Below are 26,709 nucleotides of genomic sequence, written 5' to 3'. Positions count from 1 at the left end.
TGCACATATTAAGTGTAACAATGTTAGATTTGTTGTTCTTATGCTTGGGTCTATTTGAGTTTTATATGGTGCCTATGTCACATGTTTATGATTGTCGTGTGTGAGGTTACATGCAGACTAGCTATGTACACTACCATTGTACAGTATCATCGTCCCTTCAGTAAGTTCCGTTTGCCAAGATGTAAAATAAGTACAATATGCATGGTTTATTTACATAATGACATTTCCAATCTCATAATGTTACTAATAGCATGCCCTTTTGTAAAAACAAACCAATCTTCTCACCCTATATTACAGATTACAGATAGAAAGGTGGATATGAAATGTCTAGGAAACAACAGAACATTTTCTTATAAATCAAATCAAAGTTTGTTGGTTGTGTAGACAGTTTAGCGTATGTTATAGCGGGTGCAGCGCAATGCTTATTTTACTAGCTCCTAACAATGCAGTAAAATGTCAAACAAGTACACAAATAGAAAATTATTAAAATAACAAGAAATTAAGAAATCTAGAACGAAATAGCACTAACAGTAATCCAAATGCAATCTATACATATATACACCGGATGAATTTACACAAGATATACTAAGAATGATATGTAGTGTAGATATATTAGAGTGAGCTATGTCAAGAATCCAGTATATAAATACACAGTACGAAACCCCATGCAAAATGGATAGAATTGCAGGAAATTAGCTATGTGTATAGACATTATAGACAGTAGGTGAATAGAAAAGGTGTGTACAGCAGTAGTTAAATAGGATAAGCCTTGACTAGAATACAGTACATACATATGAAGTGGTAAAACAGTATGTAAACATTATTAAAGTGACCAGTGTTCAATGACTATGTACAGCACATACACTAAGAAAAAAAGGGTTCTGTCCCCATAGGAGATCCCTTTTTGATTGCAGGTAGAACGGGTTCTAAAGGGTTCTACCTGGAACCAAAAGGGGTTTTTCAAAGGGTTCTTCAATGAGGACAGCCGAAGAACCCTTTTTGGTTCTAGATAGCACCTTTTTTCTAAGAGTGTAGGGCAGCAGTCTCTAAGGTGCAGGGTAGAGTACCAGGTGGTAGCCGGTTAGTGACAGAGTCTAAAGTTCACAGCTTATAGATTAGTGTCTGAGTATATATAGGGTGTATTCCATTTATTGTTCTGTCAAAGTGTTTTGGCAATTACAACTACAGTACCTCACCGCAATGGTAAGTTAAAATAATAAAGAAATAAAGATATCAATGTGATTTGTACCATGGAAGTGATCGGTGATCGCCCAATATTTAGGGAGTGGAGGAACGATGACTCTACCTCCATTACCTGCTGCAGTAAAAGGGCTGATAGTTTGACTCCAGCCCCTCTTCCCCTCGCTGAGAGGCAGTTGGACTATGCCAATGAACCACAGGGGTACCCACCCCACTACTGTGGGCTGTCTCCTCACAGAATGGTATTCACCTGTTTTATATAATAGTAGACAATAGTTGAATAGTACTTAAATGTAGACACTTGTTTGATAAGCAGTTAATTGCAGTGCATTCCAATTAGTGTATGTGTTAATCAATAATCTCATGAACTACACTCCATCCGTAACACTCTGTACCATTGTGTTCCCTGAGCAGTCCCTGGTGGATGAGATGGAGGAGGAGTGCTTGTACACTGAGGAGGCTTTCATCTGATGTATGGAAGCCTCTTGTGCCATTACTCTGCTTTAGTGCCACCCTTGTGGTCGTGGTGTTATATGCCCTGGCAGATCGGCTCCGCAGCTTTGTAGCTGACATCTTCATTCCCCAGTACCACTACCCGTTTGCTGTACCAATCACCTTTGTACAGGTAGGCCACCATTTGTTCAGGGTTATTATAGGAATAATCTGTGATGGGTTTTGAGTTGTGGTGTTAGGATTTTGCATGAGCCAACAATGTTTCTTATCATCATTAGGCCTTTGCTATGTAGTAACTTTTACAAGTAATAATTTAGCTATTTCCTGAAATGTGCTTCTAGTCACATATTCTCAATCTGTTCCCATAGATTAGTATGGGTACTCCCCTGATGCTAGTACTGTTGGAGCTAGGAACACAAGCATTTCACTACAACTGCAATAACATCTGCTAAATATGTGTATGTGACCAATAACATTTGATTTGATTTATGTGCTTATAGAATGTGGTTATGAGTGTGTGCTTGTATATTAGGGAGTCTCCGTGTATGTGTACACTTACAGCAGTGGTCACCAACCTTTTCTGAGTCAAGATCCATTTCTGAGTCAAGCCGAGATCTACCGCTCAGATTTTTTTTAAACATGACTTAGACAACGTCAGCTTATGCAACATTAACCAATTAAAAACAGTTCTGTAGCAATGACGTTTGTGTAGTAGGCTATAGGCCCAATACATTATCACTGCATATTGGATATGCTTGAATTGCCCTGCCAATGTTGTTCTTCTCTGACCATTTTGAAATCATCCATATATACACATGTAAAAAAAAAACGTGTACAGTATATGATCACACTGGTAATAGGTCATTTGTTGTATAATTTGTGAGGCACAGCTGAGTGAGCATAATCATTAGCTTTTTTTTTACTGGGCTGATGGCCTGCATCTGATGGTCAGTCTGAGGGGAGGGAGAGAGCAGCGGTGAGGCTGCCTCTCACCCAACTCACCGTCCCTCCGCTCTCCCTCCACTGAGAAAAGGGGACACAGTCGTCCAGCTGATGGCAAAACTCAAGTCACACTGCATTATTCCTGCATTCCTGCATTACTCCTATGACCAGAGAAAGTGAAATATTCCTTGATAATAAAGAAGACAGAAGCCGCTAATAATAACAACGCAAGCTCATCGGAACACTTTGCTACACTCATTCATTGCAGCTGCAGTGCTGGTTGTAGTGTGAGTGGAAGTAGGGAGAATGTACATCTTCCCCTTATTGTATGGGACACTTTTAAATGTGCCTTTAGAGGCCATGCAATTCAGTACTCATCTATAAAACAAAAGCAATTTAGGTCAAAAGAGTACATATTAACAAAGGAAATTGAAGGACTAACAGTACAGTTTGATAGCAATAAAAGGTTAAGATAGAGGAAAAACAAAAAGAAATGGAGGAACTTATTCAAGAAAGATCCAGTGTAATATACACTGCTCAAAAAAATAAAGGGAACACTTAAACAACACAATGTAACTCCAAGTCAATCACACTTCTGTGAAATCAAACTGTCCACTTAGGAAGCAACACTGATTGACAATACATTTCACATGCTGTTGTGCAAATGGAATAGACAAAAGGTGGAAATTATAGGCAATTAGCAAGACACCCCCAATAAAGGAGTGGTTCTGCAGGTGGTGACCACAGACCACTTCTCAGTTCCTATGCTTCCTGGCTGATGTTTTGGTCACTTTTGAATGCTGGCGGTGCTTTCACTCTAGTGGTAGCATGAGACGGAGTCTACAACCCACACAAGTGGCTCAGGTAGTGCAGCTCATCCAGGATGGCACATCAATGCGAGCTGTGGCAAGAAGGTTTGCTGTGTCTGTCAGCGTAGTGTCCAGAGCATGGAGGCGCTACCAGGAGACAGGCCAGTACATCAGGAGACGTGGAGGAGGCCGTAGGAGGGCAACAACCCAGCAGCAGGACCGCTACCTCTGCCTTTGTGCAAGGAGGAGCACTGCCAGAGCCCTGCAAAATGACCTCCAGCAGGCCACAAATGTGCATGTGTCAGCATATGGTCTCACAAGGGGTCTGAGGATCTCATCTCGGTACCTAATGGCAGTCAGGCTACCTCTGGCGAGCACATGGAGGGCTGTGCGGCCCCACAAAGAAATCCCACCCCACACCATGACTGACCCACTTCCAAACCGGTCATGCTGGAGGATGTTGCAGGCAGCAGAACGTTCTCCACGGCGTCTCCAGACTCTGTCACGTCTGTCACATGTGCTCATGTGCTCAGTGTGAACCTGCTTTCATCTGTGAAGAGCACAGGGCGCCAGTGGCGAATTTGCCAATCTTGGTGTTCTCTGGCAAATGCCAAACGTCCTGCACGGTGTTGGGCTGTAAGCACAACCCCCACCTGTGGACGTCGGGCCCTCATACCACCCTCATGGAGTCTGTTTCTGACCGTTTGAGCAGACACATGCACATTTGTGGCCTGCTGGAGGTCATTTTGCAGGGCTCTGGCAGTGCTCCTCCTGCTCCTCCTTGCACAAAGGCGGAGGTAGCGGTCCTGCTGCTGGGTTGTTAACCTCCTACGGCCTCCTCCACGTCTCCTGATGTACTGGCCTGTCTCCTGGTAGCGCCTCCATGCTCTGGACACTACGCTGACAGACACAGCAAACCTTCTTGCCACAGCTCGCATTGATGTGCCATCCTGGATGAGCTGCACTACCTGAGCCACTTGTGTGGGTTGTAGACTCCGTCTCATGCTACCACTAGAGTGAAAGCACCGCCAGCATTCAAAAGTGACCAAAACATCAGCCAGGAAGCATAGGAACTGAGAAGTGGTCTGTGGTCACCACCTGCAGAACCACTCCTTTATTGGGGGTGTCTTGCTAATTGCCTATAATTTCCACCTTTTGTCTATTCCATTTGCACAACAGCATGTGAAATTTATTGTCAATCAGTGTTGCTTCCTAAGTGGACAGTTTGATTTCACAGAAGTGTGATTGACTTGGAGTTACATTGTGTTGTTTAAGTGTTCCCTTTATTTCTTTGAGCAGTGTATTATAAAAAGAAATGGACTGGATGGAATATGGGGGAAAATGGACCAAATTATTTTTCAGCCTTCAACATAGAAATGCTACCAATTTTTTTATTGAAACTTGTTACAAATGATGGAGTCACGCATGATTCACCGAACGATATTTTGAAAGAGGAAGTGAAGTACTTTAAGAATATGTTTTCATTTCAGTCTCCTCCATCTCCAGGAACCGAAGCTAATTGTATAGATTTTTTCCCTATTATTAATGTAAAATTTACATCTGTACAGAAAGACTCACGTGAAGGCCAAATTACAGAGGAAGAACTTCTTGATGCAATTAAAGCCTTTAAGTCCGGGAAAACTCCAGGGCTGGATGGCATACCAGTGGAAGTATACCAAACAGGATCCAAGTGGTATATATGAAGATCCAGTCCGTTTTAAAAATTGGAGGCCTCTTACACTTCAGTGCTGTAATGCAAAAATTCTAGGTAAATGCTTGGAGCATAGAATTAAAAAAGTATTGTCAGATATTATTCATCCTAATAAGACAGTTTTTTTTACATGGACGATACATTGGAGATAATATAAGACAAGTACTGGAAACAATAGAATACTATGAAATATCGGGGAAACCATATCTGGTTTCATAGCTGATTTTGAAAAGGCTTTTGATAAAGTAGGAGTGGAGTTTATATATAGAATATTTACATTTTGGAGAATCTCTTATAAAATGGGTTAAAGTTATGTATAGTAACCCTAGGTGTAAAATAGAAAATAATGGCTACATCTCAGAAAGTTCTAAACTGTCAAGAGGAGTAAAACAAGGTTGTCCACTATCGGGCATATCAATTTCTTATTGCCATCTAAATGTTAGCTGTTAAAATTAGATCCAACAATAATATTAAGGGATTAGACATCCGTGGCTTAAAAACAAAGGTGTCATTGTGCGCTGATTCATGTTTTCTTTTAAAACTACAATTAGAATCCCTCCACAGCCTCATAGAGGATCTAGATACTTTTTCTAACCTCCCTGGATTAAAACCAAATTATGATAATATTACGTATTGGATCACTAAAAAATGCAAATTTTACATTACCGTGTAGTTTACCAATTAAATGGTCTGACGGAGATGTGGACATACTCGGTATACAAATCCCAAAAGAAAGAAATTATCTTACTCCAATACATTTTAATAGAAAGTTAGCAAAAATAGACAAGATCTTGCTACCACGGAAAGGAAAATACCTGTCTGTTTGTGGAAAAAACACCCTGATTAACTCTTTAGTCATATCACAGTTTACTTATTGCTTATGGTTTTGCCTACACCTAGTGACCTGCTTTTTAAATTACATGAACAAAAAATATTCAATTTTATTTGGATTGGCAAGCCAGACAAAATTAAAAGGGCCTATTAATATAACAAATATGAATTCGGAGGGCAGAAATGATTAAATATTAAAGCATTAGACCTCTCACTAAAGGCATCAGTCATACAAAAGTTATACTTAAATCCGAAATGGTTTTCTAGTAAATTAGTAAGAATGTCTCACCCCATTTTCAAGGGCCTTTTCCCCTTTATTTAGATTACAACTGCTCACTTTCGGTTATTTGAAAACAAAATAATCTCCAAAATATGTTGTTTTTTAAAACTAAACAAGCCTTAGAAAGTTGGTTGCAATTTCAGTTTAATCCATCTAAGAAGACAGAACAAATAATACAACAAATATTGTGGTTAAACTCAAATATACTAATTGATCCCCCCCAAAATATTTTTCAATATATATTTTTTTTAAGGTATAGTTTTTAGCACTGGTGAAGTTATGTCACACATGCAGCTACCACAGACATATGGAAATGTCTGCTCTACCCAAAATTACAACCAACTAATTGCAGCATTACCACAAAAATGGAAGAGGCAAGTGGAAGGGGGAAAAAGTAAGGAACTTGTCTGTCCGGCTTGCATTAAAGACCAAAAATGGTTAAAGAAAATTGTGATAAATAAAAATATACCAATTTCAATTAAGGACCAAAAAAATGACAGTTGTGCCATACAAATTGCAAAATAGTTGGGAAGAGATTTTCGATGTACCGATTCCATGGCACATGGTTTATGATTTGACACGCAAAACGATGTCGGATTCAAAACTTCACATTTTTCTATTTAAATTATTATACAGAATTCTTGCAACCAATAGAATGTTATATATATATATATATATATATATATATATATATACAGTGGGGAGAACAAGTATTTGATACACTGCCGATATTGCAGGTTTTCCTACTTACAAAGCATGTAGAGGTCTGTAATTTTTATCATAGGTACACTTCAACTGTGAGAGACGGAATCTAAAACAGAAATCCAGAAAATCAAATTGTATGATTTTTAAGTAATTAATTTGCATTTTATTGCATGACATAAGTATTTGATCACCTACCAACCAGTAAGAATTCCGGCTCTCACAGACCTGTTAGTTTTTCTTTAAGAAGCCCTCCTGTTCTCCACTCATTACCTGTATTAACTGCACCTGTTTGAACTCGTTACCTGTATAAAAGACACCTGTCCACAACCTCAATCAAACAGACTCCAACCTCTCCACAATGGCCAAGACCAGAGAGCTCTGTAAGGATATCAGGGTTAAATTGTAGACCTGCACAAGGCTGGGATGGGCTACAGGACAATAGGCAAGCAGCTTGGTGAGAAGGCAACAACTGTTGGCGCAATTATTAGAACATGGAAGAAGTTCAAGATGATGGTCAATCACCCTCGGTCTGGGGCTCCATGCAAGATCTCACCTCGTGGGGCATCAATGATCATGAGGAAGGTGAGGGATCAGCCAGAACTACACGGCAGGACCTGGTCAATGACCTGAAGAGAGCTGGGACCACAGTCTCAAAGAAAACCATTAGTAACACACTACGCCGTCATGGATTAAAATCCTGCAGCGCACGCAAGGTCCCCCTGCTCAAGCCAGCGCATTTCCAGGCCCGTCTGAAGTTTGCCAATGACCATCTGGATGATCCAGAGGAGGAATGGGAGAAGGTCATGTGGTCTGTTGAGACAAAAATAGAGCTTTTTGGTCTAAACTCCACTCGCCGTGTTTGGAGGAAGAAGAAGGATGAGTACAACCCCAAGATCACCATCTCAACCGTGAAGCATGGAGGTGGAAACATCATTCTTTGGGGATGCTTTTCTGTAAAGGGGACAGGACGACTGCACCGTATTGAGGGGAGGATGGATGGGACCATGTATCGCGAGATCTTGGCCAACAACCTCCTTCCCTCAGTAAGAGCATTGAAGATGGGTCGTGGCTGGGTCTTCCAGCATGACAACGACCCGAAACACACAGCCAGGGCAACTAAGGAGTGGCTCCGTAAGAAGCATCTCAAGGTCCTGGAGTGGCCTAGCCAGTCTCCAGACCTGAACCCAATAGAAAATCTTTGGAGGGAGCTGAAGGTCCGTATTGCCCAGCGACAGCCCCGAAACCTGAAGGATCTGGAGAAGGTCTGTATGGAGGAGTGGGCCAAAATCCCTGCTGCAGTGTGTGCAAACCTGGTCAAGAACTACAGGAAACGTATGATCTCTGTAATTGCAAACAAAGGTTTCTGTACCAAATATTAAGTTCTGCTTTTCTGATGTATCAAATACTTATGTCATGCAATAAAATGCAAATTAAATACTTAAAAATCATACAATGTGATTTTCTGGATTTTTGTTTTAGATTCCGTCTCTCACAGTTGAAGTGTACCTATGATAAAAATTACAGACCTCTACATGCTTTGTAAGTAGGAAAACATGCAAAATCGGCAGTGTATCAAATACTTGTTCTCCCCACTGTATATATATATATATATATATGGGGGATACAATCTTCTCAGCTCTGCAGATTTTGCTGCGAGGAGGCAGAGTCATTATTTTGGTACTGTCCATATGTAGCTCATTTTTGGTCATAGGTCCAGGAATGGCTGAAGAATAGCAACATTTACCTTTAACTAACTCTGCTGATAGCAAAACTGGGTGATTTGAAAAGTCATAGTCAATCGATCAATAATATAATAATTATTTTAGCAAAAATGTTTAATTTACAATCTGTAGAAGCTATGAGAATAGAAAGGTTCAGTACTTTTGTGAAGCATCACAGCACAATGGAAAAATATATGGCAAATAGAAATCCAAAATGGATGGTGTTAAGAGATAGATGGGAGGGGTTGAATGGAGCTGAAGGGTGGAACTAATAACAACAAGATAACAAACGTAAAACACACAGGGTCTGTAAAATGTATATAGGTTATACATTTTGTGAAATAGCACAGTTACAAATAGAAATCAAACTGGATGGATTATCAGAAATAGAGGAAGGACTAAAAACAAACAAAATATAACTATTGTAAAGTAGATTGTGTCTGTAAAATGTGTATAATATGTATATAAACTGTATATAAACCTAAATGTTAATGTTTATCAGTTTACTCCAAATGGGATTGGAAATGATAGACAGACAATTACATTGAATATTAAAGCTGATCCACCCCCTGAAAAAATAAAATAAATAAATAAATAAAATAGTCGAACAAAGTGTTGACAGTGCTGAAAAACAACTTACTCATAAACACTGCAGGTCTTTGCTGTATTCATTGAGTCTCTCTCTCTAGTCAAGGTTTTACAAGTTTTGAAATCTCACTGTATCAACTTGCTGTGCATTCAAGATTTGTTTTTACAGTCTATAGCTTGAGGAAAATGTGCAGACAGGGTGATCTGAGCTATCTGATTGGCCAGCTGTAAGCCTATAGGTGCACTTGACTTTCAGAAAGTATTCAGGCCCCTTGACTTTTTTCACACTTTGTTACGTTACAGCCTTAATCTAAAATAGATTTTTTTTAATCTCATCAATCTACACACGATACCCCATAATGACAAAGCAAAAACTGTTTTTTTTTGCAAATGTATTATAAATAGAAAAGTGAAATATCACATTTACATAAGTATTCAGACCCAGTACTTTGTTGAAGCACCTTTGGAAGTGATTACAGCCTCAAGTCTTCTTGGGTATGATGCTACAAGCTTGGCACACCTGTATTTGGGGAGTTTCTCCCATTCTTCTCTGCAGATCCTCTCAAGCTCTGTCAGGTTGGATGGGGAGTGTTACTGCACAGCTATTTTTAGATCTCTCCAGAGATGTTCGAATGGGTTCAAGTCCGGGCTCTGGCTGGGGCACTCAAGGACATTCAGAGACTTATCCCGAAGCCACTCCTGCGTTGTCGTGGCTGTGTGCTTAGGGTCGCTGTCCTGTTGGAAGGTGAGCCTTCGCCCCAGTCTGAGGTCCTGAGCGTGGTTACCTGGAGCAGGTTTTCATCAAGGATCTCTATATACTTTGCTCCGTTCATCTTCCCCTCGATCCTGACTAGTCTCCCAGTCCCTGCCGCTGAAAAACATCCTCACAGCATGATGCTGCCACCACCATGCTTTACCGTAGGGATGGTGCCAGGTTTCCTCCAGACGTGACACTTGGCATTCAGGCCAAAGAGTTTAATCTTGGTTTCATCAGACCAGAGAATCTTGTTTTTCATGGTCTGAGTGTCCTTTAGGTGCCTTTTGGCAAATTCCAAGCGGGCTTTCATGTGCCTTTTACTGAGGAGTGGCTTCCGTCTGGCCACTCTACCATAAAGGCCTGATTGGTGGAGTGCTGCAGAGACGGTTGTCCTTCTGGAAGGTTCTCCCATCTCCCCAGAGAAACTCTGGAGCTATGTCAGAGTGACCATCGGGTTCTTGGACACCTCCCTGACCAAGGCCCTTCTCTCCACGATTGCTCAGTTTGGCCGGGAAGCCAGCTTAAGGAAGAGTCTTGGTGGTTCCGAACTACTTCCATTTAAAAATTATTGAGGCCACTGTGTTCTTCGAGACCGTCAATGGCGCAAAATTTTCTGGGGCACCCTTCCCCAGATCTGTGCGTCGATGCAATCCTGTCTCGGAGCTCTATGGACAATTCCTACGACCTCATGCTTTGTTTTTTGTTCTCACATGCACTGTCAACTGTGGGACCTTATATAAACAGGTGTGTGCTTTTCCAAATCATGTCTAATGAATTGAATTTACCACAGGTGGACTCCAATCAAGTTGTAGAAACATCTCAAGGATGATCAATGGAAACAGGAGGCACCTGTGCTCAATTTCTAATCTCATAGCAAAGGGTCTGAATACTTAGATAAAAAAATGTATTTCTGTTTTTTTATTTGAATACATTTGCAAACATTTCTAAAAACCTGTTTTCGCTTTTTCATTATTGGGTAATATGTGTAGATTGATGAGGGGAAAAAATGATTTAACACATTTTAGAATAAGGCCGTAACAAAACAAAATGTGGAAAAAGGGAAGGGAATTCTTTCCGAATGCTAAATGTATGTTAACATGTTTCTCACACTTGCTTTAGCCAAAAGGCAGCAGTGTTGCCAAGGCTACTGTTGCCTAGCAATGCTTGACTCGCTTCAATGAATGTCTCCATAGCTCTTCAAATTCCCATGATTTGTCAATCTGTTTCAGACCAAACAGCTAGCGTTAAGATTAAGAATACTTTCCCGGTCTGAACGACCTGAAATGATAAAGAGAAGATTTCTAATGCTTACTAGCTTTGTGCTCCTTTGCAGGATCATGCTTAGTGCTCTAAATAACTTAACTGGCTAGTTTGCCTGTCTCTAAAGAGAAGGGTGGGGTGTACCCCTCTGACTGGATAGAGCGGATTAGGAATAGTTAATAATTCTAGCTCACGTGTACTAACAGGTCTCTGTGTCATCATTGAGCAGCCTAAATGGAGCCGTTGCTATTGATACTCACAGACACAGAGGGCAAAAATGATGACGAGAGTGAAGAGAGTGACCACAATTACTGATCACAACTACACAAATATTGACCACACAACTACAGACCACAACCACACAACTACTGACCACATCTATTGACCACAACCACACAACTTCTGACCAAAACCATACAACTACTGATCACTCAAACTTTTGACAACAACTACTAACCAAAACCACACAACTTTTGACCACAACCGCACAACTACTGACCACAATCACACAACTTCTGACCACATCTAGTGACCACAACCACCGAGCTACTGACAACAACCACACAACTTCTGACCACAACCACACAACTACTGATCACAACCACACAACTTATGATAACACACCTAATGACCATCCAACTGCTGAACTCAACTACTGACCACAACTTCTGACGACAACCACACAACTTTTGACCACAACCACACAACTACTGACCACAACCACACAACTTCTGACCACAATAAGACAATTGCTTACCATATCTAGTGACCACAACCACACAATGACTTACCACAACCACACAACTACTGACCACAACCACACAACTATTGACCACAATGACACAACGTCTGACCACAATAAGACAATTGGTTACCATATCTAGTGACCACAACCACACAATGACTTACCACAACCACACAACTACTGACCACAACCACACAACAACTGACCACAACCACACAACTTATGATAGCACACCTTCTGACCACTCAACAGCTGACCACAACCACTGACCACAACTACTGACCACAACCACACAACTACTTACCACAACCACACAACTTCTGACCACAACCACACAACTTCTGACCACAACCACACGACTACTGACCACACAACTATTGACCACAACCACAAACTACTGACCAAAACCATGCAACTACTGACCACAACCACACAACTACTGACCACAACCACACAACTACTGACCACAACCACACAACTTATGATAACACACCTACTGACATTCAACTGCTGACCACAGCTACTGACCACAATCACACAACTTATGAGAACACACCTACCGACCATTCGACTGCTGACCACAGCTACTGACCACAACCACACAACTACTGACCACAACCACACAGCTACTGACCACAATCACACAACTTATGAGAACACACCTACCAACCATTCGACTGCTGACCACAGCTACTGACCACAACCACATAACTTCTGACCACAACGACACCACTGCTGACCACATCTAGTGACCATTAAAACATAACTACTGACCACAACTGCACAATTTCTGACCACAACCACACAAGTACTGACCACAAACACACAACTTCTGACCACATCTAGTGACCACAAACACACAACTACTGACAACAACACAACTTCAGACCACAAGAACGCAAATTCTAACCACAACCACACAACTTCTGACCACAACCGCAAAACGTCTGACCACACAACTACTGACCACTACAACTGACCACAACCACACAACTTTTGACCATAACTACACAATTGCTGACCACATCTAGTGACCACAACCACAAAACTACTGACCACTCAACTACTGACCACTACAACTGACCACAACCACACAACTTCTGACCATAACAACACAACTGCTTACTACATCTAGTAACCACAACCACACGACTACTGACCACAACCACACGACTTCTGATAACACAAATACTGATCTCTCATCTACTGACCACAACTACTGACCACAACCACACAACTTCTGACCACAACTACACAATTTAGACCAGAAGCACACAACTTCTTACCAAACAACTACTGACAACTCAACTGCTGACCACAACTACTGACCACAACCACCCAACTTCTGACCACAAAAACAGTTTCTTACAACATCTAATGACCACAACCACACAACTTCTGACCACAACTACACAACTGCTTACCACATCTAGTGACCACAACCACACAACTACTGACCACAACCACACAACTTCTGACCACAACCACACAAATACTGACCACAACCACACAACTGCTTACCACATCTAGTGACCACAACCACACAACCTCTGACCACAACCACACAAATACTGACCACAACTGCAGAATTTCTGACCACACAACTACTGACCACTTATCTACTGACCACAACAACTGACCACAACCACATAACTGCTAAGCACATCTAGTGACCACAACCACATAACTTCTGACCACACATCTAACTACTATATCCACACAACTTTTGACCACAACCACACAACTACTGACCACAACTACTGAACCACACAACTACTGACCAAATCTTCTGATCACTACTGACTATCAATAGATTTTTTTATGATTTCACTATTCAAGTTATATAATCAAAGTACAACTTTTTAAACTTCTTTCACTATCACAAAAATACCTTTAAAAGAGCTTTAGCAAGCCTTCTAGTTATTATTATCATATTTATTATTTATCCTGCTACCAGTCACTTTCTCCTAATCCCCGCCTACATGTACATATCTACCTCAAATACTTCAGTATCCCTGCACAATGTAAATGTGGTACTGGCACTGACCAGAATATATATACAAAATATATATACATTTCATTTTTTATTAGTTATACTATTTTGATATTGATTACTGCACTGTTGGGTTGAGCTTGCAAGTGAAGAATTTCACTGTACTTGCGGATGTGAAGTTGAACTAAAGTATATCTGTGAGTGAGACCCTGGGTGAATTGATACAGTACATGTGTTGCACATGCATGATTGGAAGACCCAGGCCCAAGGCAAAAAATACCCTAAATCACCTGAGTTTGTTTTTTTCTTGATACTTCAGGACATAATCGGCTACGTCTTGCAATCTCCAGGATGGCTAATGTTTAAAATGGCTAATGATGGCTAATGTTTAAAATGGCTAATGATGGCTAATGATGGCTAATGTTTAAAATGGCTAATGATGGCTAATGTTTACCTGTGTTTATGGCATGTCTCTCCCAGGTGCTGGTGACTCTGCTATACTTGCTGGTCCTCCATGCCGTGGGCCTGGCACCACTGAAGCCCTACTCTCTGTCTCTGGGAGAGCGCCTGCTGGTGCCCTCTATCTGTGGGAGTGCCCAGGCTGTGCTGGGTGTGTGGGCAGAGGCCAGTGCCCACTCTGGCATGTACCCACTCACCATGGGCCTGCTGCCCCTGCTCTGTGTGGGCTGGAGCCATGGCCTGCGACTGGCACTACTCCCGTCAGTCCACCTAACGGGCCTTATCACAGTCATCACTTTCACCTCTGTCACTATCACAGGCAAATGTGTTTACAGTGTTTAGCTTGAGGGGAAAGCCGGCTCTCTAACCAGCATTTACCAGTTAACAACAGACTAATAGTCTCAAATGTGATGGTGTGTCAATCATCTGTTGTGTCAGTACACTAACTCACCCCTTCTCCCTGCAGTGTCTCAGGGTGTCCCGTCAGTGGAGGTTCTGGAGTGTCTCTACGCCCCACTGGCCCTCCTTCTCCACAGCCTCTCTCTGACCTGGCTGGCCAAGGTGGCTGAGAACGAGCACCGGCGCCACATCAGCTCCCACACCTCGCCCTTTGACCTGTACTTCACCCTGATGGTGAACCAGAGCCTGGTGCTGGGCTTCCTGTGCCTGCTGCACCCGGAGGGCCCCCGGGCACTGGGCGAGGGTAGCTGGCATAGCCTGCTATTCATGGGGTACCTGCTGGCCATACTGATGCTGGGAGCGCTACAGAATCTCTTGGTCAACATGGCCGCTCTGGCCTTCTCACCGCTGGCTGCAGCACTACTACACACAGCACGTGGATTAACAAGACCTTTGTACAGCCTGTTGTAGAGATCCAACATAGAGGAGGATGAAGTTGATCGTAGAGACTAATCAGTCTGAAGTCAGTTTTGCATTCCTCCTAATGATTAAAGGGAGGATTTGTCAAGGATAATCTGATCCTAGATCTGTGCCAGGAGCAGGATACATAGCTTTACTACAGAGCAGTATTATTCACTCTAGGAGCAAGACTTCAACTCCCATGGTGCATCGCTTGGGACTTTTACTACAATTGCATTTTGTTCCTAACCTTTGGGCTGGATTGATTTAGAAATGTTAAGCCAATCTCCAACATTCCATTCTTAAGCAAAATTCTGTAGAAATTGGTGTAGTGGCTTCCGTCTGGCCACTCTACCATAAAGGTCTGATTGGTGGAGGGCTGCAGAGATGGTTGTCCTTCTGGAAGGGTCTGAATACTTAAGTAAATAAGATATTTCTGTTTTTTATAAATTTGCAAAAATGTCTGAAAGCCTGTTTTTGATTTGTCATTGTGGGGTATTGTGAGTAGATTGATGAGGAAAACATTGTAATTTAATCCATTTTAGAAAAAGGCTGTGACGTAACAAAAGTGAAGGGGTCTGAATACTTTCCCGAATGCGCTGTATATTATGCTCGTCAGCCTCACAAGTAATACAACAAATTATATACTACCAGTGTGATCATATTCCTATTTTTTTGTATATCATTTCAAAATAGTTTGAGTAGAACAACACTGGCAGGGCAATTCAAGCATAACCAATTGGCAGTGATAATGTACTGGGCCTATAGCCTATTGCACAAACCTCATTGATACAGAACTGTTTTTAATTGCATAGTTAAAATCTGAGCAGTAGATCTCAGCTTGCATTTAGACTCAGAAAGTGATCTCTACTCCAAGTGCTAGAAACCAATACAGCAGTGTTTCCCAAACTTGGTCCTCAGGACCCCAAGGCAACTACATACCCAGTAGTCTGTCCAGTGCACTGGCCATAGAGTCTGGATCAAACCCGAAAGGCTAATTTGAATGGGACCTGTAACATAAACAAAGGCAAATTACAATGATACCCGTTACAGTCAGCCAGTCAGCAGCTAGCATACGTTAGCATTCTACACAGTATTATCTCATAGCAGTTAGCATACCGCATACAGGGCTAAGTAGAACAGTGTGGACAGACAGACCGTCAGTCTCACCAGGGTAGTTGGGCCCCCTCATGTGAAGACATGGCGTTGATGAAGTTCTTTATGCCTTGGGTCACAGCCACCAGGCTGTAGCTGCCCCCCTCCTCACCCCTTCCCCCCCTGCGTCTGTTCGGTGTGGATGGGCTTAAGCCGCCCACCCCCACTCCTCCCCTCCCCCTATCCTCCAACAGATGCTCCAGCTCCTGGGCTGAAATATCCAGCCAACTCTCACCTGGAGATGGGGGAGACATGAGAAAATCAGTGTTTCAACCAACCTTGATAAGCTCATTCTAGCTCATCATTATGGAAACCGCTTATTTACCCAGTTTACGATATGGGTATGTTCAGTAAAGGCTGAACCCTTCCTCTAAAGAAATCAGCAGGCCTTATGCCCGTATGGTTTTATCTGACACGAAAGCCAGCAGTCTACTTTGTGGTGTGAACATATCAGCGCGGTAAGTGTCATATAATAACAGGGACTTTACTCAATACACCTGAGCTGGTACTAGACTGAGTGACTGCTGTACTGTAGTAATAGGAGGTGTTTACCCACTGTCCTCTGGGGGTAGATGGGCCTCGCGTTTCCTCAGTTCTTCCATGTTGCAGGGATCCCAGCTCTGTAGCAGCTGAAGGATCTCCTCACCTGGGGCCCTGTCACCAGAGTTAAACACACACACACACACACGATAGAGTGTATTCACACACATATATGCAGGCACACATGTAGATTAACAGACACCAGTGTGTCAAGCCACCCTTTGCCTTGATGACAGCTTTGCACACTCATGGCATTCTCTCAACCAGCTTCATGAGGAATGCTTTTCCAACAGTCTTGAAGGAGTTCCCACATAGGGCTCCCGAGTGGCGCAGTGGTCTAAGACACTGCATTGCAGTGCAAGAGGTGTCACTGCAGTACCTGGTTCGAATCCAGACCGCATCACATCTGGCCACGATTGGGAGTCCCATAGGGCAGCGCACAATTGGCCCACCGTCGTCTGGGTTAGGCCAGGGTAGGCCGTCATTGTAAATAAGATTTTGTTCTTAACTGACTTGCCTAGTTAAATGGAGAAAAAAATGCTGAGCACTTGTTGGCTGCTTTTCCTTCACTCTGCAGTCCAACTCCTCCCAAATCATCTCAATTGGGTTGGGGTTGGGTGATTGTGGAGGCCAGGTCATCTGATGCAGCACTCCATCACTCTCCTTCTTGGTCAAATAGCCCTTACACAGCCTGGAGGTGTGTTGGGTCATAGAGCTGTTGAAAAACAAATGATAGTCCCACTAAGCGCAAACCAGCGTATCGCTGCAGAATGCTGTGGTAGTCATGCTGGTTAAGGGTGCCTTGAATTCAAAACAAATCACAGACAGTGTCACCAGCAAAGCACACACCCCCACCCACACCATCACACCTGTTGTACATTCCAGGCCTGTTGTAGAAAATAGTAAAAAGAAAAGAAAAACCCTGGAATGAATAGGTGCTTCACGGTGGGAACCACACATGCGGAGATCATCTGTTCACCCACACCGTGTCTTACAAAGACATGGCGGCTAGAACCAAAAATCTCCAATTTGGACTCCAGACCAAAGGACACATTTCCACTGGTCTAATGTCCGTTGCTCGTGTTTCTTGGACGTGTTTCAAGTCTCTTCTTCTTATTGGTGTCATTTAGTAGTGGTTTCTTTGCAGCAATTCGACCATGAAGGCCTGATTCACACAGTCTCCTTTGAACAGTTGATGTTGAGATGTGTCTGTTACTTGAAGACCCAGAGATGGCTCTGCTGCAGAGGATAAGTTCATTAGAGTTAACTGCACCTCAGATTGCAGCCCAAATAAATGCTTTAATAAATAAAGCATTTATTTGGGCTGCAATCTGAGGTGCAGTTAACTCTAATGAACTTATCCTCTGCAGCAGAGCCATCTCTGGGTCTTCCTTACCTGTGGTGGTCCTCATGAGAGCCAGTTTCATCAAAGCACTTGATGGTTTTTGCAACAGCACTTGAAGATACTTTCAAAGTTCTTGAAATTTTCCAGATTGACAGACCTTCATGTCTTAAAGTAATGATGGACTGTTGTTTCTCTTTGCTTATTTGAGCTGTTCCTGCAATAATGTGGACTTGGTCTTTTACAAAATAGGGCTATCTTCTGTATACCATCCCTACCTTGTCACAACACAACTGATTGGCTCAAACACATTAAGAAGGAAAGAAATTCCACAAATTAACTTAACAAAGCACACCTGTTATTTGAAATGCATTGCAGGTGACTACCTCATGAAGCTACCTCATGAAGCTGGTTGAGAGAATACCAAGAGTGTGCAAAGCTGTCATCAAGGCAAAGGGTGGCTACTTTGAAGAATCACAAATATATTTTGGTTTGTTTCACACTTTTTGGGTTACTACATGATTCCATATGTGTTATTTCATAGTTTTGATGTCTTCACTATTATTCTACAATGTAGAAAATAGTAAAAATAAAGAAAAACCCTGGAATGAATAGGTGTCCCAACTTTTGACTGGTACTGTATATCATATAATATCTATCATGCATCAAATATTTATACATGTTAAATCAAACAAATAAATCAAACCTCCTCCGGTCGGGGGTGAAATGCTACTGCTGCATCTGGGCGTACAGGCAATGGGTGAACGTCACCTGGAAATACATATAGACAACATGTAAATACAGCACTAACATACCGAAACAAAACTACACTGCAAACTACACTACATAACACACAATAAATACATGCGTCAACCAGTCAAAGTCAACTTGTGTGTACCGCGGTTAGGACTCGTGTGTCGGAGGGAAAGGTCTGGAATGTACAACAGGCCTGGAGATCTACTGGATCCCTCAGGTAGAAAGCTGACACTGCCGGGGCAACCAGGTCTGGTCGCTGTGCCAACACTGTAGCAATGCCCGCGGGTAGGAAGCAGTGAGCATGAAGGTTTGCATGGATCTTCTCTGGATATCTGTGAAGCACAGACACCCCAACTCATGGTCATTATGACAGTAGGCTTGAATGTGTGTCTTGACCTAAACAAGTCTTTATACTCTTAAGTACTGTATGCATTTCTGAGCAATTATAAGTAGGGCCAGGAGTTTTGGTTGTTTTTTAGTTTTAGTTACTGGTATTTCCATCATTATCCACTAGGTTTGCTACAGGTAGAAAATCGTAGGAAATGTTTAATTGACACAAGCTGTTTCCAATGAAATCATTCAATGTCTGGTTGTGTGTATGTGTTTGGTGGGGTGGGGTGCCTAAGCCAGGGATGGGCAAAGCTCTATGAATCTTAAATTGCAAAGTCTATTATTTGGCAGGGAATACTATTTGTATATCAGTGATTCTAGACCTCTTTTTTTGCTTAAGCTGACCATCTCCAACAGACTCAATCTCTGATCATCGGAGGTTATAAAAATGGGCTAATTAGGACAGTTAAAGGGGAGAGACTATATATAGCCATGTTCACACTGCAGGTCTTAAAGGGAAATTAAAAACATGTTCAACTTCATATTCAGCATCTCAAGCACCACCCCAACATGTGAAAATGGCACTTTCATGTATTAAAAAGATAGACAAGTGTTTCCAATGACATCAACCAATTAGTAGACAATTAGTAGGCAATGCCAACTCATAATTGGTTAAAATCACACGATGCACACTGACGATGTCATTCAAATCCGTTTTGGAATATTGGACTGTCCAAACAGCAAGTTACAAGTGACCAAATCGGTTGTGTGTGTGTTCAGACAGTGGTGCTCGTGCTTCCTATCACTCACAAGTTATGTACTGAGCTAAAATGACAACAATGTCCGCCATTGACGTTTCCTAGTTGCATTGAATGAATCATAGTGTAACAAAAGGATAAGATGATCCAACTTTTAAAACGAGTCCTTTTTGACTAGCCACAGCAGTCACTTTGCCAGCTACGTAGCTGCTGAACAGTGCTTTTGGGCTGTTCAGACTGCTGGAAAAATAACTGATTTGAATCCGATATGCAATTTGTATTTCCTTTGAGTCACTTCAAACTGCCAATGTGAACAAGGCATATGAATCCAACCAGAAAATATTAGAAATTCAAAATCAGAATATAGCTTGAAAAAAAGAGCGTGCCAGTACCCCGCTGCGATTATCATCGCAGATGACAACAATATATTCTGCAAAACCTGCAATTTAACATTAGATTATAAATGGAAAGAAAAGATAAACTGCCATCTGAAATAAAAGAAAACACATTACGCTGTCTCAGAAGAATGCGTCTACCCAAGACAATTTAGATAGGCGGCAGGTTGTGGAGGATAAAGCGAAACAGTCTCATCCTCATCATTTCACAATGTATTCGTTGGCTGTTCTTAAAGGCCCAGTGCAGTCAAAAACGTTACTTTCCTGTGTGTTATACAGTTGAAGTCGAAAGTTTACATACACTTAGGTTGGAGTCATTCAAACTCGTTTTTCAACCACTCCACAAATTTCTTGTTTAACAAACTATAGTTTTGGCAAGTCGGTTAGGACATCTACTTTGTGCATGACACAAGTAATTTTTCCAACAATTGTTTACAGATACACTATTTCACTTCTAATTCACTGTATCACAATTCCAGTGGGCCAGACGTTTACATGCACTAAGTTGACTGTGCCTTTAAACAGCTTGTAAAATTCCAGAAAATTATGTCATGGCTTTAGAAGCTTCTGATAGACTAATTGACATCATTTGAGTCAATTGGAGGTGTACCTGTGGATGTATTTCAAGGCCTACCTTCAAACTCAGTGCCTCTTTGCTTGACATCATGGGAAAAATCAAAAGAAATCAGCCAAGACCTCAGAAAATAAATTGTAGACCTCCACAAGTCTGTTTCATCCTCGGGAAAAATGTCCAAACAACTGAAGGTACCACGTTCATCTGTACAAACAAAAGTACGCAAGTATAAACACCATGGGACCACACACCCATCATACCGCTAAGGAAGGAGAAGCGTTCTCTCCTAGAAATTAATGTACTTTGGTGCGAAAAGTGCAAATCAATCCCAGAACAACAGCAAAGGACCTTGTGAAGATGCTGGAGGAAACAGGTACAAAAGTATCTATATCCACAGTAAAACGAGTCCTATATCAACATAACCTGAAAGGCCACTCAGCAAGGATGAAGCCACTGCTCCAAAACCGCCATAAAAAGCCAGACTACGGTTTGCAACTGCACATGGGGACAAAGATTGTACTTTTTGGAGAAATGTCCTCTGGTCTGATGAAACAAAAATAGAACTGTTTGGCCATAATGACCATCATTGTGTTTGGAGGAAAAAGGGGGAGGCTTGCAAGCAGTAGAACACCATCCCAACCGTGAAGCACAGGGGGGGGACAGCATCATGATGTTGGAGTGCTTTGCTGCAGGAGGGACTGGTGCACTTCACAAAATAGATGGCATCTTGAGGCAGGAAAATTATGTGGATATATTGAAGCAACATCTCAAGACATCAGTCAGGAAGTTAAAGCTTGGTCGCAAATGGGTCTTCCAAATAGACAATGACCCCAAGCATACTTCGAAAGTTGTGGCAAAATGGCTTAAGGACAACAAAGTCAAGGTATTGGAGTGGCCATCACAAATCCCTGACCTCAATCCTATAGAAAATTTGTGGGCAGAACTGAAAAAGCATGTGCGAGCAAGGAGGCCTACAACCCTGACTCAGTTAAACCAGCTCTGTCAGGAGGAATGGGCCAAAATTCACCCAACTTCTTGTGGGAAGCTTGTGTAAGGCTACCCGAAACGTTTGACCCAAGTTAAACAATTTAAAGGCAATGCTACCAGATACTAATTGAGTGTATGTAAACTTCTGACCCACTGGGAATGTGATGAAATAAATAAAAGCTGAAATAAATCAATCATTCTCTACTATTATTCTGACATTTCACATTCTTAAAATAAAGTGGTGATCCTAACTGACCTAAGACAGGGAATTTTTACTAGGATTAAATATCAGGAATTGTAAAAAAAACGGAGTTTAAATGTTTTTGTCTAAGGTTTATGTAAACTTCCAACTTCAACTGTGTGTGTGTGTGTGTGTGTGTGTGTGTGTGTGTGTGTGTGTGTGTGTGTGTGTGTGTGTGTGTGTGTGTATATATAATATATATTTTTTTTTTCACACTATGAGATTGGAACAATACTATGACAATTATGATAATGACCTTTTAGTGTAAGAGCTGCTTGAACAGACAGCCTTAAATTTCAGCATGTTTTGGTGGGATGGAGTTTTGGCAGTTAATTAGTTAATAGACCAATAAGAAAGAGTTCCAAACCTCTCTGCCAATAACAGCTAATTTTCAGTTTTCCCCTCCCCACTCAATTTTTTTTTTGCTGGAGAAACTGCTCTTGCTAAGAAGTTAAAACTTCTTTGGTGTAGGGGGCAGTATTTTCACATCTGGATGAAAAGCGTGCCCAGAGTAAACTGCCTGCTACTCAGGCCCAGAGGCAAGGATATGCATATTATTAGTAGATTTGGATAGAAAACACTCTGAAGTTTCTAAAACTGTTTGAATGATGTCTGTGAGTATAACAGAACTCATATGGCAGGCGAAAACCTGAGAAAAATCCAACCAGGAAGTGGGAAATCTGAGGTTTGTAGTTTTTCAAGTGATTGCCTATCCAATAAACTGTGTCTATGGGGTCAGATTGCACTTCCTAAGGCTTCCACTAGATGTCAACAGTCTTTAGAACTTTGTTTCAGGCTTCTACTATGAAAGGGGAGCGAATAAGAGCTGTTTGAACCAGTGATCAGGCTGAAAGCCTTTAGTTTAGTCATGCGTGCGCGGCCGTGAGCACAAGCTCCGTTCCCTTTCATTTCTAATGACAAAGGAATTGTCCAGGTGGAATATTATTGAAGATTTATGATAAAAACATCCTAAAGATTGATTCTATACATCGTTTGACATGTTTCTACAAACTGTAATGGAACTATTTTGACTTTTCGTCTGGACTTAGTGCCCGCGCATTTGGATTACTGGACTAAACGCGCTAACAAAAAAGAGGTATTTGGACATAAAGATGAACTTTATCGAACAAAACGAACATTTGTTGTCTAACATGGAGACCTGGGAGTGGCATCAGATGAAGATCATCAAAGGTAAGTGATTAATTTTAACACTATTTCTGACTTTTGTGACACCTCTCCTTGGTTGGAAAATGGCCATATGGTTTTACTTGTTAATGAAATCGCACATTTTGGGATATTGGCGCTTGCATATCCTCAACATTTACATGTATTTCTATAGCGAATGAAAATGGCTACTTTGTTCGGCAATAGGCTCCATTTTCTTAGATAAAATGCGGATTATTCCTATATAATGTTGATAACAAACAAGTAAAATATTTATGTTGATAGTAATAATTTGGTGCATTAGTCTAAAGTGTAGGCTGCTGATGACAATTGTCGGCAAACAATTGACTTGAAGTCAATCCACATGGTTGGGAATTTATTTTGGACTAATTGGATAATTACATTAGATTGTCACGGTATGCACACGTGACAATTAATTCACATGTGGTGTGAGAAGGCGCTATATCGGCCTCTTGAGGTCAGATGATCGAAATGCGGGCTAGAAAGAAAACAGCCAAAGGCCTGGCCCTAATCATAAGGCTCAAATCTACCCTCAAACAGAAAACGTACAATCACTTCAACACTTCATAGTGTTATTTCTGCTGCGTCACTCACCCCTCCAGTCTTTTCCCCAGAGTAGTGCGGATCTTGGGGCTGGCCAGACAGGCCTGTGTGTGGGACGAGAGCAGGACCAGAGCCTGGTTCACGCTGGGCACTGCATTCATGGGCAGGCCAACTCCACTAGAGCGGGAGGTCAGGGCAGGATGTACAGCTCACCCCTGTGGAGGAACACCTAGCAGACCAGAACCAGGGGGAGAGACACAGATGGACAGACTGATATAGGCCTACAGAGACAACAAACGAAGGGATAGTCAGCTATGTGAAGAGATGTACAGACAGAGTGACAGACAGAGTGATAAACAATTTGTAGTCATCATCACACATAGCCTAATAATGTAGCCTGATGTTACTCCTTATAGTTCAAGGACCTTACATGTTCTGTTTAAAGGAGAATTGGCTCTGGCAGCCCAAACATTCCATGTAAACGTGAATCGATTGTCAATTGCAGTACGGTTCTAGAAACATAAAGCCATCTACTTTCATATCACATCAATTATTTCACAAATGTAAAATACACACGGCCGTACACTGTTTTAAACGCAGTTGCAGCCGACGGTATTTTTCAGTGAAAACACGTTTATGGTGTCCGTCTTCCATTTACGCACAGGTGTTCAGAGACGCAGATAGCTAATTAGCACAGGTAGTCGACTGTCTTCCATCTGTTTTACGTAAACAACTGCTGTAACATGGAAATATGGCCATGTGGGAACCCTAACCCTATAAAAAAGTGTACAAATGTTCCTTTTGTTTCCAAAACATCAACAAACTAACATGGTCCAAGCACACCAAGACAGTTCACGACAAAACCTAACCTCAGGAGATTTGGCATGGCTCAGATCTTCAAAATAATTTACAGCTGCACCATCGAGAGCATCCTGACGGGTTGCATCACTGCCTGATATGGCAACTGTTCGGCCTCCGACCGCAAGGCACTACAGAGGGTAGTGCGTACGGCCCAGTACATCAACGGGGCCAAGCTTCCTGCCATCCAGGACCTCTATACCAGGCGGTGTCAGAGGAAGGCCATGAAAATCATCAAAGACTCCAGCCACCCAAGTCATAGACTGTTCTCTCTGCTACCGCACGGTAAGCGGTACCGGAGAGCCAAGTCTAGGTCCAAGAGGCTTCTAAACAGCTTCTACCCCCAAGCCATAAGACTCCTGCTACTACTCTCTGTTATTATCTATGAATAGCCACTTTAACAACCCTACCTGCATGTACATAAATATCTCAATTACCTCAACACCGGTGCCACGGCACATTGACACATTGACTCTGTACCGGTACCGCCTGTATATAGCCCCGCTATTGTTATTTACTGCTGCTCTTTAATTATTTGTTTTTTCTTATCTCTTACTTTTTTTAGGTATTTTCTTAAAACTGCATCGTTGGTTAAGGGCTTGTAAGTAAGCATTTCACTGTAAGGACTACATCTGTTGTATTTGGCGCATGTGACAAATAAAATTTCATTTGATGTGAAAATAGTACCACATGCGTGTTAACGTTTAGTGCAAGTGTCAGGGCTCTTAACACAACTCCCTGGACAGAAAATACTATCGTAAATAGGCGCTAAATGGGCTACATCACACGTAGACAACTTACTCGGTTTCCACTGCTCTCTGGGTTCAACCACATGGGAAGATAATCTGCTGCTTCGATCAGAAGGAACTCCCCGTCATTGTTCTCTAACCTGCAAGTTAAAGTAAATATCACTGGCAAGTTGAAACTAACTGGAAGTAATACAGAGCTTTGCAGGTCCGTGTGCTCCACTCTACCTGGCAGCAAGTTCTGGGAAGGCTTGTGTGATCTGAAGCAGGAGGTATAAGATGAACCACTCATCCTCCACACTGTCCCCAAACACAGCGCTGCCTCCAATGTGTGCAGGAACTCCCCCTGCAGGTACAATCAAGACGTGATCACCATTCATTCAGTCAAAGCATCAAAATGATTTGTATAACAAATCCTTCAATCCTCAAAGAACATTTGTATCCAGGTCAGAACCAGTACTGTACCTTTCTCAGTATGGTACTTGAGGTTGAATGGCTGCTGTTGCCAGATATACTGCACAAGGAGAGGGGCAACCTTGGCCAAAATCTCCTACACTAGCTGTTGCAGACGTAGATCATCAGACTGTGTGTCTAAGAGGTTAGGCTGAACCAAGAAGAAATAGTACTGGACCATGTCCTCTTGCACAGCTGTTCTCCTAAGTGGGTCCATAGTGGCGGTGGCTTGATGAACCTATGATATGAACAATAACAAGATAAGTTATGTTCCTTTGCTTTGTAATCAGCAGAGACTGTTGTAGGTCAGGTCATACGACATCTCTATAATGACATTTGAATCATAACTGAATTATAGGGTACAAGCTCAGCTTCCAAACTGTTCAGACAGGCAGCTTGTCTTTTATCGATAAACTTATTGTTTAACTATATGTAACTGCCATTGATCACATGATTTCTTGATCTAATATTCTTCAATGATAGGCCTATTCTTTTAAACTGAACATTACATGACATTTGCAAACGAAGTCTTGT

At 41.9% G+C, this 26,709-nt stretch overlaps 1 protein-coding gene and 1 pseudogene across 1 annotated transcript; one reads left to right on the top strand and one right to left on the bottom strand.

The window, feature by feature from the left end:
- Positions 1–1,322: 1,322 nt before the first annotated feature.
- On the top strand, positions 1,323–18,251 carry LOC139562108 (uncharacterized). The gene is made up of 4 exons (XM_071379457.1): positions 1,323–1,442; positions 1,615–1,825; positions 14,476–14,714; positions 14,921–18,251. The coding sequence occupies exons 1-4, from the start codon at positions 1,384–1,386 to the stop codon at positions 15,021–15,023; spliced, it is 612 nt and encodes a 203-aa protein (XP_071235558.1). The 5' UTR covers positions 1,323–1,383; the 3' UTR covers positions 15,024–18,251.
- On the bottom strand, positions 16,247–26,408 carry LOC139562514 (protein ecdysoneless homolog; annotated as a pseudogene).
- Positions 26,409–26,709: the final 301 nt, after the last annotated feature.

This window comes from Salvelinus alpinus, chromosome 32 (genome assembly GCF_045679555.1).
Source record: "Salvelinus alpinus chromosome 32, SLU_Salpinus.1, whole genome shotgun sequence".
Classification (NCBI taxonomy): domain Eukaryota; kingdom Metazoa; phylum Chordata; class Actinopteri; order Salmoniformes; family Salmonidae; genus Salvelinus; species Salvelinus alpinus.
This window is presented reverse-complemented; position numbering and strand designations above follow the sequence as displayed.